Source organism: Plectropomus leopardus, chromosome 22 (genome assembly GCF_008729295.1).
Source record: "Plectropomus leopardus isolate mb chromosome 22, YSFRI_Pleo_2.0, whole genome shotgun sequence".
Taxonomy (NCBI): Eukaryota; Metazoa; Chordata; class Actinopteri; order Perciformes; family Serranidae; genus Plectropomus; species Plectropomus leopardus.
The window spans coordinates 23,395,468-23,409,963 of NC_056484.1; the positions used below are offsets into that span (position 1 = coordinate 23,395,468).

The 14,496-nt window shown below is 39.4% G+C and overlaps 1 protein-coding gene across 1 annotated transcript in view; it reads left to right on the top strand.

Moving 5' to 3' along the window:
• Positions 1 to 12,207, top strand: part of sult4a1 (sulfotransferase family 4A, member 1) — a 28,830-nt gene extending 16,623 nt beyond the window's left edge. Inside the window, exons 6-7 of the mRNA XM_042511569.1 lie at positions 15 to 153; positions 10,245 to 12,207. Coding sequence (XP_042367503.1) covers positions 15 to 153; positions 10,245 to 10,357 — 252 coding nt within the window. The 3' untranslated portion in view covers positions 10,358 to 12,207. The remainder of the gene's footprint in view (positions 1 to 14; positions 154 to 10,244) is intronic.
• The last annotated feature ends 2,289 nt before the right edge of the window (positions 12,208 to 14,496 follow it).

A 14,496-nucleotide genomic window follows, 5' to 3' on the forward strand; every position in this document is an offset into this window, starting at 1 on the left:
CCTCTCCTCTGCAGGATCTGGGGACGTTGGTGGAACAGTTAGCGCGGTTTCTGGGTGTTTCCTGCGACAAAGCTCAGCTGGAGGGCATGGTGGAGAGCTGCAACCAGCTCATTGAGCAGTGCTGCAACTCGGAGGCGCTGTCCATCTGCAGGGGTGAGTGGGGGAGGAAATAGATTAGGAACAACCCTTTTTAAAAAAAAAATCATACTATGTCATTGGTTCTTTAGCCCAAAATACACAATTTAGGAAAAAAATAAATTCTAGTTTTAGGGTTTTCAGTAATGATCAGAAAGGTATTTTTGTTAAACATTCTAGTACCAATAATTTTTCTCTGACTTGAAAAAACTCCTCTAGAGCCATAGAGGACATTAAATATCTGTTTTTTTACAGGCTCTGTCATACATAGTAATCTTTATGTTCATTCAACCTTTATTTTAATTCGGAGATACATTAAGGTAGAAACCTCATTTACAATAAGGCTTAGTATAAAGAAAGACAAAACAAAACAAAACAAAACAAAACAAAACAAAACAAAACAAAACAAAACAAAAGATTATAGGTATCAGGGACTCAGTAAGAAAATGTAGTTAAAAATGGTGATGCAAAATAAGAATGATAAAATGAAAAGATTTAGTGGCATCTAGTAGCTGAGGTTGCAAATTTAAACCATTCAGATTGTTGTTGGAAGGGGGTGGCATGTGACTGTAGTTCATCATCAGGATGAGGACATCAACTCACCAATCTGTAAACTCTTCTTCTGCTGACTTCTTCTTGCTAACAAGGCTATGGTTGTGTGTTGTCATGTAACGTTCTTCACAGATAAGGTTTAGGAAAGTAAGGTTATGTGGGTTAGCTTCAGAAAAAGAATCATGGATGGGCATTGTCATGTTAAGAAGTTGATGTAAAGTTATGTTGGTAAATGTTTACGAAAGTTGTGTTTTGTAGGTTTGGTTTTGAATAAATAAAAAAAAATAGCATAGCATAATTTGCAGATTGCTACCAAGCAGATTGATGTTGAACGGTGGTGGCGTGTGGCTAAGAGTCACTCATCAGGAAGAGGACATCAACTCACCAGTCTGTAAACTCTCCTCCAGTTTACATCGAGCATGCTAGCTGCTAGCTAGCCAGGTCGAGGTTTTTTCAATGTAAACATCAGTAAATGTCACAGAAAAGATGAGAAGAAAAGACGCCAGCGTTCTGTTAACCATTGTACAGGCGCTAGAAAATAAACTGTATGATTTCTGTGTTACATAAGTTTCCAGATAGACATCAGGAAGTGTAATATCCTCTGATTCATCAAAATTTGATTAAATCCTGGTTAGTGCCATTCAACCAGGAGAAGGTTTTACAACTTGCCAATCTGACAGAGCAGGGGACTTTGGCAAGAAGGAGAGGAGGAGTGTGCTTTATGGTGAAAAAGGACTGGTGTAATGGTGGGAGTGTGTGGTGCTGTCCTCTTCCTGCTGTGGATCACTGCTTGACACTGTGCAGATGCAGCTGCAGAGCAGCGATGCCCATGTTATGGAGGAATGACTATGCAGCTGTCTTGTTGGTGTCAGAATGTGTAGACAGTTCAATTACATCATGTCAGTAACAAATATATAACTTAATAATTATTTTTATATCATAACTTTAAATAATTCCACAACCAGAAACCGAGGATTACCAGAACCATCTGCAAACAATGAAACAAACGATATAAAACATGCACAAATTACAGAGCACAAGTTTTTGGAGCTGATGGGATCACATTTCACTTGTACCTTGTGTAATTCAATGTGACAAATAAGTGACTGAGTGATTGATCAACTTCCCATGTGCCAAGCATGTAGGAGAATTATGGTGGCTGGCATGAAAACATGAATGGCCCTCTCTAGAGCCAGTATTTGGTTTGCCCATTCTGGGCTACTGTGCAAAAACATGGCGGACTCTGTGGAGGAGGACCTGCTATGTGTGTGGATATAAACGGGTCATTTTGAAGCAGGGATACTCAGTTCTGCTTAGGGATGCTTCTTTTGAGGATGTGTCTAGGATTTTAGCATGTTTTTCGGATTTCGGGACATTACTAGGACTTTTGGACATTTTGGGGACTTTGGGATGTTTCTAGGATTTTAGGACATTTCCAAGATTTTAGTATATTTCCAAGATTTCAGTAAGGTTCTAGGATTTTAGGACTTTTCCCAGATTTTAGGATGTCTAATATTTAAACAAGCTCTATTTTGATGTTGTTTTATGCACTCTGGCACTTTATGTATACTAAAAGTACAATAAATATTCCCAGTGTAAATCACTTTATTCTTATTGTGAAGTAGAAGATGGTTGGGGGGTGGGGCACCTATTGGGGGCCAGATTTGGCCTGCGGGTCCCAAGTTGAATTTCACTGTTCAAAGGTGACAAAAACAATTACACTTACTTTCAGGAGATTATTATAGCATATTCCATCTCTGCCAATATATCCCTATAAATCCCTTTAGAATACCTAAAGCAGTTAAAATTTAAGCAATTGAATCAACCGACACATAAACAGCTGGAGATGAGATCGGAGCAAATTAAATTTTAAACTGCCCTAAGAATAAAAGTGAGGCAAACCTTAGATTATTCTGCATATTATTCCAGGATGCAAGTGCACAGTGAGAAAAACTGGATTTCAGAAGTTTAGTGAAAATAACCTGCACATGCAGAGTAATCTAGCTTTTTGAACATGTTTAATAAGGGCAGTGGTGAGTATCGTAATTATCAGCAGTAATAAATCTTAGTGCAGAGTAATAAAGAGCATCCATGGGCTGCAGACTTACTGTGGTATGTATAAAATGTCACCAAAATGCAACCATTGCATTTATGTGTAAAATGAGGTAAAGTGCTCCTTTAATTTGCAATAAAAATGCTGCCTTTAATTAACAGGTACAACACTGTAAACAATATATAACAGCACTATGAATTCAAAACAGTGTGGACTGTATGCAGAAATATAAGTTTAAAAACAAGTTAACTATTCTTGTCTTGCATAAAATCATATATATTTTTAGTCTCTGCGTGTGATTGGCTGAACAGGAAAAACACAAATGCAGCATACAAGAAGCAGTACATGGAAAACTTAAGTCACAGTCCAGTTTAAATTTCCATGAAGAAGTGAAGCCAATGTGATTCCTGCTAGCGCACGGATGGAAGCACTGCGGTAATGGCAAATAAGTCTCGGATACATTTGAGAGAAAGAACTATGCAGACAGAAGCAGAGCAGACTGAGAGGAGAGAGAGCATGAATGTCATTAAAGTGCCTTTCTTAGAGTCAGTATGTCGGGCCGATTCATATCAGTGATCTCATGATATCGACTGATTCGCCAGAGCTCCTCTTACAAAGCTATTTAAGACCAGGGAGGTAGACAATAATTACATCACACATAATACATTTCTTACTGTGTTGTGGAATCTGATGTTAAGCTGCTGGGATCAATATCTTTGTTATTGTGTTAGTTATTTTAAGCTGCTCTCACGAATAAAGGGCTTGCCTTTCCATTATGGCTCCATAACACACTTACATGGCCTTGGATTGGAAATAATGACGGCTACTGTGGTGGCTGCAATAAAAACAGAGCTACTAATGTTTTGAACATCCGTCACCATGCTTCTTGGAATGTTATCACCAGAGGAGAAGTCACAGAACATCCCTCAGTGGAAACACATTCATCTCACAATTATGTTTTATTGACATTTCATAAATATCGCTTAAGATTTGCGGCAACACTATGGTTTACAACTCTGAAATTAATTCCTAAATTCCTAGGACATTCAGATTGATAAACTTCAGATTCATTAATTCCTAATTATTACCAAGCCAGCCTAAAACTCTTTTAGTAATTGCACAGCAAACAGTTCAACACATATGGAGAATTACAAATAAATAAATATTTCAATAATTTAAATGGAGTAGTTTTTTTCAAGGGACTCTGAAAACCAACAGCTGCTTATAACCTCAGCACAGCTAAACTAACTCACATGGCCGCCTCAGAACGCTGTCTCTGTGTTCTCCTGTGCTTTCAGATACCCTCGCAAGCAGACTGGGTTGCTTTCTTTTGATAATAGGAAAAATGGTAATGGGCAACTTGGCAAGAAGTTTTCTGAAAAAAAAAAAAAAGTGGAAAATGTCCAAAAACTATATGTATAATAATCATAATTATATGTTTAAAAATACTTTACAGAATTATTATCATAATGTTCTTATTATAAAAAATGTAGCCTTTTAAACAACTTTTTTCCTCTTTGTTTTTATTTTATTTTATTCTAATTCTTAGATATATTTCTTGTACTATTTTTTTTTTTTGGGTCACTTCCTCCAAAGTCGCTCATTGCCTTCTCCCCATGTTTTTGAAGTCAAGCCCATTTGCTCAGGTTTCAAAGGGTTATCAAAGTTAACAGTTCAAGAAGTGATTAGGAAATAACAAATCTGTAAATGAAAGCATCACTGCAGGGTTATTCCACTGTGTTGTACATGAGTCTTACCATGCGTAAAGGCAATAGGGTTCAATGAGTTTCTGGGGAGGTCACTGACCTGTTGTGAGCAGTATGAATGCTCTCAGTGAAACTGGACACTGTATTGAAACTCTAATACACACCGTACAGCAGGTCTGATAATCTGACGTGGTGTAAATACATTAATGCTCCACCTGCTCACTCATTCTGTGCACTATAATAAGATTATAACCAGAACAGGATTAGACGCACAGGCTCAGAGAGTCTTGAAACCAGTTTCACAAGACAGATTTTCACATCAGCACTTTTAGATAGTTGTCAGTACTTTGACCCTCACAGGCCCCAGACTGAGCCGAGCAGTCGCCTTTGAAAGCAGGACGATTATATATGAGACACTGTTCACACATCAAACCCTGACACCAAAACACTGGACAAAATAACACATTTTACCCACCATTATGGATGGAGCACAGCGTTAAGAGGCAGGGGCCAACCCAATCAACCCTCATTGCCACAGTTTGCAAAATCCAAAAATAACAAGAACAATTTAAATAGCTCAACACAACTAATATTATAAGTGGTTTCTTCAAATTCCACACAAAATGCCACTTTTAATGACTATTGCAGTGTCAAAATTATTCAACCCACATTTGTAAATCAGATGTTGTCTCAAGCACACCAGATGCAACTAATCAAGGGCTTTAATAGTTGCATTAGGTGTGCTTGAGTTAGAACACATCAAATACCTTGACAGGGTAGAGTTTGTTGATAGTGACATTTGATTGCATGTCAGAAATATGGCTAAGTCAAGAGAATTGTCCAAAAAGTCGAGAGAAGAGATTACTGACTTGCACAAACAAGGAAAAGGATACAAAAAATAGTAAAGGCACTGAATGTTCATAGAGATACTGTTGGAGGCATAGTTTGCAAGTTCGAAGTTCAAGGATCACTGGCTACACTACCTGGACAAGGCAGAAAGAGGAAGTTATCAACTGTAGCCACCAGATTCTTGAGTGGGCAGGTAGTCAGAAACCTTACAGTGACTGCAAAAGACCTGCAGCAAGACTTGGTAGCAGCAGGCACTGGCGTTTCAGTTTGCACAATAAGATGCATACTAAACACTGAAGGTCTCCATGCCCAGACTCCAAGGCGCACACCATGACTGACCCATAAGCACAAGAAAAGTCAGCTCCATTATGTTCAAAACCATATAAATAGGCCACAGAAGTTTTAGGATTCTGTTCTGGGGAGTGATAAAACAAAAGTGGAACTTTTCGGGCCTATGGATCAGCAGTATGTCTGTAGAAGTCCACCAAGGTTTGATTTCAGAGTCTTGGAAGATTCTACAGTGGCCGTCAAACTCGTTTGACTTGAATCCCATAGAAAATATCTGGTGGGATTTGAAGAAGGCAGTTGCAGCCTGCAAACCCCAGAATATTAGTGAACTGGAGGCCATTGCCCAACAGGAATGGGATAAGATTCCTCAGGAATGCTGCCAGAAACTGGTGTCTGGCTATGCATTACGTTTGCAGCAGGTCATAACAACAAAAGAGTGCTCCTCTAAGTACCCTGGCCATAAAGGGGTTGAATCATTTTGAGTCTGCAGTAGTCATTGAAAGTGGCATTTTGTGTCAAATCTGTGACATCTCTTTTAATATTAGTTGTGTTGAACTATTTAAGTTGTTCTTGTTTGACTTATTCTTTGGAAACAGCTGAAAGTTTGTAAATTTTGCCATATATATATACAGCATTTCATATAATTCAGATAATTATTTATTTCTTACTGTTTTTTTTTTTTTTTTTTTAACTTTTTAATACTTAAGGCTTCTATAATTATCTGTCAGTGTTACAGTTCTTTCAAAAGATATGAGGGTTTTCTCACACTCAGTTTGAGATGATGAGCACCACCATGTGGCTACATGCTGCATGTACACCACAGACCGCATTTCATTTGTGTGCATTTCAACCTGCAGGCCCAGTCTGTTGATGTCTCATGTCTTTGATATTTATTCCTTAATTTGTTGAAATTATTCAATTCGGTTTATGTTATCATTCATATTTAATTTGATGTTTACATATGTGTTTTTACTTATGTCATCTGTTTTTTTTCTTCTTCAGTTTTCCATCTAATTCTTTTTCTTTTAGTGCATGGGAGTCTGGTGTCTGGTGTGCTATAGGCTTAACACTCAGCTGACAGCTGTCAGTCTGATGTGTCACACAGGCCACAGCAGGTGAGTCAGAGCCATGTCAGGCAGCGTTCACTCTGCAGCTCAAACTGTCCCATGAATCATCAGAATTCATGTGGGTTTCATCATGCAGAAGAGTAAAAAACACTGTCATCACTCCTGAACAGGGCCTATAAAGACTGTTTCAGCACTGAAGCAATACTTAAGGCCTTAAAGCCAACTGCATGTTAAAACAGCAGTTTGAGGACATCTTGCATCCTCATTTTGATGCACTGATTGTGTTGAAACTGGAAATCAGGACGGGACTAAAATAATTAATTTCTCTCTGTAAGTAAAGAATTAACCAATCCTGTAAAATTAAAAAAACGAATTAAAAGAGATTAAAAAGATGAAAGGACTACTCATATAAGATAAGCAGCCATCTTATACAAATCCAGTTGTGCTGGAAATTGAATTACTTCGCTAGATGTTCATTTAAGTGACTCAAAGCTACAGTTGGTAACTTTTTTTTTCAATAACAAAAACAATATGATTTTTTTAAGTTTTATTTTTGTAAATGTTACTATATCCTTGAAGTAGACCACGAGACAGATAATCTGTGACAAAAACAAATCATGCTCTCCTGTCTCCTCATAGTACCTCTAATAAGAGTCGAGCAGTCTCTAACACAGCTGTCAATCATGTCAATCACTGCTCCTGAACTGTGGTCAAACTGTCAAGCTATGGGCAGCAATCAAATATGAATCCAGATTCTTTTACTGCATTGTATCTTGACTCTAATGTTTTCAGACATGTTTAAGTGTACTGTTTAGCTATAAGTGGAAAAAGGTTACAGACGAAGAGAGGGAGGGAATCAGTGTTTTGCAAGAAGAGTTGAGAGGCAGGCTGGCAGCACTTAGAAGGGCAGAGCATCTTAGGAAAAAAAAGGGAGGAAAAAAGAATATGCAAGGACAGCTTTTTTTCGGGGACCCCTTTGGCAAAAGGTTTGTTTAATCAGGAAAAAGGAGGGCAACTTAAGGCAACAAGGCTAGAGGTTAAAGAGTGTTTGAAAAAGACTTATTCATACTTAGAGGAGAATAGGAGTGGAGGTCTTCCACCTGATATGCCTCCATTAGGAGAGATAAGTCAGGAGTTAGATGTTAGGTCACCTAGGTGGAAAGAAGTTGAGGTGGTTAGGCGTGCAAAGGCTAATGGAGTCCCCTACTGGGTTTATAAAAGTGCATCTGACATCCTTAAGTTTTTGTGGAAGTTTTGTCTGAGAATAGTTTGGGAGAAACAAATTATCCCAAGAGCATGGCGCAGGGCATGTCTTCATCCCTAAGGAGAAGAAGTCCTCAGGTCTTAGCCCGTTCCGGATGATTTATCTCCTGAATGTGGAGGGGAAGATTTTCTTTAGTGTAGTAGCGTAGAGATTAGCTGGTTACTTAGAAAGGAATAGCTTCATAGATTCGATGGTGCAGAAGGATACCAGGTTTTTCAGGGTGCTTAGAGCATGCTAGCATGATCTGGCACAAGATTCAGGCAGCTAAGAGGGAGAAAAGAGACCTGCATGTAGTATGTTTAGATCTGGCTAACGTGTTTGGTTCAGTGCCACATAGCCTTATTTGGAGTGCTTTTGAGTATCTTACGGTGCTGGGAATAGTTGTCAAATTAGTGAAAGCATATTTTCAAGGTGGAGAGATCCACCAATCAGTCCTCTCAGGAGAAAATCCAGGAAGTGTGACGGTATTTAGGAGTGGAAGTGGCCTGTTTGAGTCTCTTTTTGTGAGACTATGCTGCCACCCAAGTAACTTTGTTTGTTTATTCTACCAATTCATTCTTATTTCCTTTAGCTTGAGCCTTGTATGTGAGTTGTAGTATATAACCAAGTGTGATGCATGTGCTAGGGAAGGTAGCAGTCACTATCTGGAGCTCACATAAATGGAGCCTGGGTCTGTTGAAGGTGGCATTGCTGTTTGGGCTGTGATAGCCATGTGATTGCCAGCCTAGCTAGCTTGGCTAGCTTAGCTTAGTCTTGTATCTGTGATAGCCATGTGTTAGCTTAGCTTGACCTTGAATATGTGATAGCCATGTGTTCGCTTGTCTTAGCCTTGTATCTGTGATAGCTATGGTAGTGTAGTTTAGCCTTGTATCTGTGATGGCCATGTGGTACTGTCACTACCTGGAGCTTGCTTAAGGGGTCTGTTGAAGGTGGCAGTGCTATTTGGGGTGTAATAGCCATGTGGTGGTAACTAGCTTAGCTAGCTTAGCTTAGCCTTGTACCTGTGATAGCCATGTGTTAGCTTAAGCTTAACCTTGTATCTGTGATAGCCATGTAGCAGCTTAGCTTAACCTTGTGTCTGGTAGTATCGGCACTGTCACTCCCTGGAGCTTGCATAAATGGAATCTGGGTCTGTTGAAGGTGGCAGGGCTGTTTTGGCTGTGCAGGAGCAGTGAGAGCTGGCACTAGGGGAGTGGCTTTGGGACACCAGAGTTCACTACCTAGCCTCCTTGAGGTGTTGTGGGACCAATTAAGTGTAACACTGATGAAAGGAGGTTCCCACCTGATGACCCCAAAGACGTGTTAGTCTTCACTGCTCTCTGGCCTTTATATTTTATACATTATCGCTGATTAGTGACCCTAGGTTCTTCAGTGAGTGCTTATCCTTTTCTGGAGCACAAGTTTCTTGTGTTTAGTTGAACTCCCCGTCCGTTTGACGGGGAGGAGGAGGTGGCAGAGCTTTCAGCCCGATCAGGCGGGGTTGGTTTTTAGTCTGCCTCGTCTTTCTTTCTTTTCTATCACTGCTCTCTGGCCTTTTTATTTAAGTAATAATTGCTTATTAGTGACCCTAGGTTCTTCATTGAGTGCTTATCCTTTTCTGGAGCATAAGTTTCTTGTGTTTTAGTTGAACTGTAAAATGAGAAAGTTTGTGCCCATTTTGTGACGCCATGTAGGAATCAGTTTAGCTGAAAACCAAGCCCTGTCCACCAGCCGAACCATCTTTCTCATCTTACAGCTTTATAGTACACTAAAAATTAGTTTCTGGGTAAAAAAAAGTCAGATGAGATATAAGCAATGCAGTAACAGAGTCCCTGTTTACATTCAGTATTTATCTGCATCTTGCGAGGACAGTTGTTTATGCAAGTGAAAACAACAACCAAAACAATCAATTTTATGATAAGTTGGACAAAGTGTTGTTTGACCATCTGTTGTTTTGACTAGACAGCAATATCTCTGACACATTCTTATCCCGAAGTAAACATGTATCGCTGCTTTGTCACTGCACTTCTGCACTGACATTTTATGCTCTAAATATCCTTCTGCGTCTGCTGCTGAAGTGGATGTCAGCTACTATTGCCGGAATGTCAACAAAAGCAAATGGCAACCACTGACAGGACGTCAGCAAACACACATAATTACGATTATGCAACAAAAGTACTGGTGGTTACTTTAAGGCAAATTGGGCACATGGTTAAGTGTAGAAAAAAACCATCACATTCAAAAGGGAAGTGATCATCGGAGTCGGGAGTGATTATCAGGGTTTGTTTGCTGTAACTGAACTTTTATGAATATTTAAGAGTCCATCTTCTTCCTGTGTGTCCTTCCTGCAGGGCGTGCGGGTCTCTGGAAGGACGTCTTCACAGTGTCTATGAATGAGAAGTTTGACACTGTGTACAGACAGAAGATGGGCAAGTCCGACCTGACCTTCGACTTCTGCCTGTGAGGAGCACCTGACCCCGCCCTCACCCTGTGCCGCGTCTCTCCCCCCACTGATCTCAGTACAGTCAACAAGTGTACACTTCCTACCACGCTCCCACGTCTCCATTCAGTCAACCAGTCTGAAGGTTAACGGTGCAGTCCGACAGTGGGATCACACTACAAGACTTTTCCACAATGCAATCTGTCTCAATAAGTCAAAGCACCCTCACAGACTGATCAAAATGAATCCAGATTTATTGAAATTGAAAGTGAAACCAAACCTCCCTTAACCCCTACCTCCACAGTATGTCCCCACTGCTGTGTGTGTACATGTGTATATACTGACCAGGGCTGGACCGATATCGATGTTTGAAGGCAGATAACTTTTGAGCTAAATTATTAGTCAACATATATTTTCAAAATCTCATACATTCTTGCCATGTTCATAACAGGCCGTCAATAACAGCTATTAAACTACCTGCAAATATTTGTGACTGAAATTCACTGGAAATTACTAAAATGTCAGGGCAGAAAAAAACACCCAGTTCAGAAACTCACTGTGTTGATGTAATGTTTACCATCTTCCAGGCGAAGAAGCTTTGTCTGTTGTTTCTGGTCTGTAAAGGTCTCTGTATGCTAGAAATGAACTGATTAGTGAGAAGTGTTGTCAGGCTGGATTTAAAGGCAAAAATGTTAACACTGACTGACTTATTATTTGTGGTGTTGATCAGCCACAAATAGCTCTACACAGCTTCAGTAATCTCTCAGATGTTTCTGGTTGTCAGGTGGATAAACCTCCTGAAACATCCTGAGACACTACAGGATGCAGTGAGGCCCAGGCCAATCAAACTGCTTTACTAGATGTTAGTCGCTCTGTAGGTCAGGCCACACACACACCAGTTTATTGGAGAGGAAGCTGGACTTGTCCATCTTAACTTGGTACTCAACTTGGAACTTGATTTGGGACCTCCCTGCCTTGACTATAGAGATTTGGTTTGGGACATGATTTGGAACTTGCCAGGCTTAACTTGGGATTTAAACTGAAACTTGTCAGTCTTGACTTGGTATCTCATTGGGGATTTGCCTGTCTTGACCAGGGATCTGACTTGATTTGAGACTTACTTGTCTTGACTTGGGACCTTAAATTGAACATCTCAGTCTCGACTTGATCCGTACTTGACTAAAGACTTGAGTGTAAAGACTTGTGACTTGTGAAACAATGACTTGGTCCCACCTCTGGTCATAGATAAGGTGGTTCTATTCAAACTGAACAAGCTTCCCTCAGAGAATCCCTCCTATCTGGCCTTCAGTGAGTCGTATATCGGTCAGACCCTGACTCTTAGTGCATTAGCAGTTGTCCTGATACGGCGGTGGCTCTGAGCCAGCAGAAGCACGTAGGATAACTGTGAGAGGTGAAGCCAAACCTGTAGGGAAGAAGCCTATCACGCCTAAATCCATTCAGCAGCTCACTGTCACAGCTGTGACATTGTTGGCCTTCATCATTGTTCTTTTCTTTTTTTGTTTTTAGCTCAAAGTGTTGCAGGGTTTCAGCCTCTGTCACTGACTGTCACCTACATGTGAGCTTCATATGTGTGTGTATGGCTGCATGATGTGTGTTTGAGAAAGAGAGAGAGAGAGAGAGAGGAGAGTTCTTCCAAAATGTGTAATGGTTTTCAGAGTGATTTTGACATATTCATGGATTTGTCAGTGATCTCTAATTCAACATTGAATTTTCATGTATAAAAAATATCACAGCAGGATCTGACACTGAGATGGACACAAGGGTTTTATCTTCACCATCAGAATAATTTGACAGATATTCTAATCCCAATTCCACAAATAAAACATCCAAACCTGAGCAAATTGGTTTGAAAAAAAAAATGCAATGAGCAATATAGCAAATTTCAAGAAATTAGGAAAAGCTGACAAGAAAATGAACTGAAAATTAGTTTTAAAAGAAAGAATAACAGAGTGAGACAGAGACAAAAGTATTTGAAAATATTTTTCAGAAAACTATTATAATGTTAATTGCATTTACATTTTTAGCACTTTTCAAGCCAATTCCTCCTCAGTTTTACCTTTTTTTTCTTTTTGTGTGTTAATTTTCAGGTGATTTTCTTGTTACTTTTTACTAATTACTTGCTATTTTGGGGTATTTTTTCTGTATAATTGCTATCTGCCTTCCTCATATGTTTTTGAAAGGGCCAAACCAATTTGCACAGGTTCTGAGGGGCCTATGGAGAAGCTTTCTCACTCCTCAACACTTTCTTGAGATTTTACCTTTCATGCACAAACAAGATGGTTACATTATCAGCATTTGAGGCACAATCTGCAGTTGCACTGTATTTACTGTGTATCATAAAACATATATATACCCTCTGGGTGGTTAAAATGAGCAGCTGCTGCTCAGTTACGGATGCAGCTGTGCCAAACAGATAATATATAATGTACCGTCCCCAATTGCAGATTAAAGACCTCCATCTTTAATGTTTAAGGTCTTTGCAGATGGATTTTAAGACTGGGGATGTTGATAGATTAAAAACACAATTTTATCAAATATATATGTACACAAAGACATTCACATACATACGAACAAATACACATAGACGTACATGTGCTCATATATATGTGAGCGAAAAGTTTAGAAAAGCTCGAGCAGGGGAGGCAGAAAGCTAAAGGCGTATGAAAGTCATCCTCTAGTCTGTGTATGAAAAAATGGATGACGCTCTCCACTTCCTCCCACTGTGCCAAAATATCTTGGACATGGCCTTATAATGGTAATGTCATTTGGAGCCAGAGTCTGCACAGTAGCAATCTTTTTAGCACCACTGTCTGACCAATCATGAGCAGCACCATTGAACGCAAGTACACAGATTGGCGCACACACAGCTGTCAGACTCAGTTTTTTTAGCATTAAAAACTAATTAAAACCAAACTTATGCGATAAATGAGCACTTCAAAAGCCTGCTTGCCGCCAGCTGTTTACAGTCCTGTAACTTCTCCCTCCACCACTAGGTGTCACTGCATCTTTCAGCTCAGCTGCCTGTTCCACCCATAGAGACCAAAGACTGAGCTCTGGTGGTGCATGCTGTGCACTACATACAATGAGTTTAATAGAAAGAGGGACACCTGTATTTATGATGGTATTGAAAAACATACCTTCAGGATGTCTAAATACCCTGGTATACCATGATACCACTGCAGTTCAATATCACCCAACTTTATTATACAGTCTATGTTGGTAATGCACCTGAGCACCTGAAGCTAGAAAAACACCAGAAGAAGAATAACTTGTGCTCTTTAGCAGTTTAATCACAACAATAGTTAAACCTGTTCAAACTTGGATCAACATCAGTTTTCCTGTGTGGAGTTCAAATGCCTTTCACAAGTATTTAAATCTTGGAACCCTAAGCCAATTGGTTTGATTTCTTTCTAAAACATGAAAAAAAGGCATAGGGCAACTTGGTACTTCAACTATATATACATAATTATCATAATTATATATTTAAAATGATGTTATAGAAATATTATTTGCTTGTATCAGGTAATTTTCTTGTATTTTATTATTATTATATTATATTTTTACATTTATTTTTTACAAATTTTGTGCTATTTTGAGTAATATCTTCTCAAGTTGGTTTTTGCCTCCTTTCCATGTTTTTGAGAGAAATTAAGCTAATTTGCGCAGGTTTCAAAGGGTTAACTAGGTTGCTAATACTGCCTTTGCAGGCTCTGACTCATCAGTCACAGGTTGTTCTGATCAGGGATCAGACAGCATGTGTCTTTCAGCATGTGTCGGGATTGATAGAGTAATTTTCTCACTTTGCATGTGACAGGAAGAACAACAGCTAATTTCTGCTTAGTATCAGTGTCACTTGAGCTGCTGTTATCACAGACCCTGTGCAGGCTGCAGATAGATTAACTGACAGTTACACTTAGGAAGAGGAGAGATTGCATCAGATAGATGAATTCACATTAATGCATCTTGGATGCATTTACATGTGGCTCTTAGCGTGCTGCACATGATCACTGATGGGTGAACAGCCTCCTTTCTCTCTCTCTGTTGTTAGAGATGTCAGGTTTGGGCTGCAGCAGAGGAGAGAGCAGAGTATTAACCCATTACCAGCATTAACTCTAACTGTTTTGTATTCTGCTACTCAGACT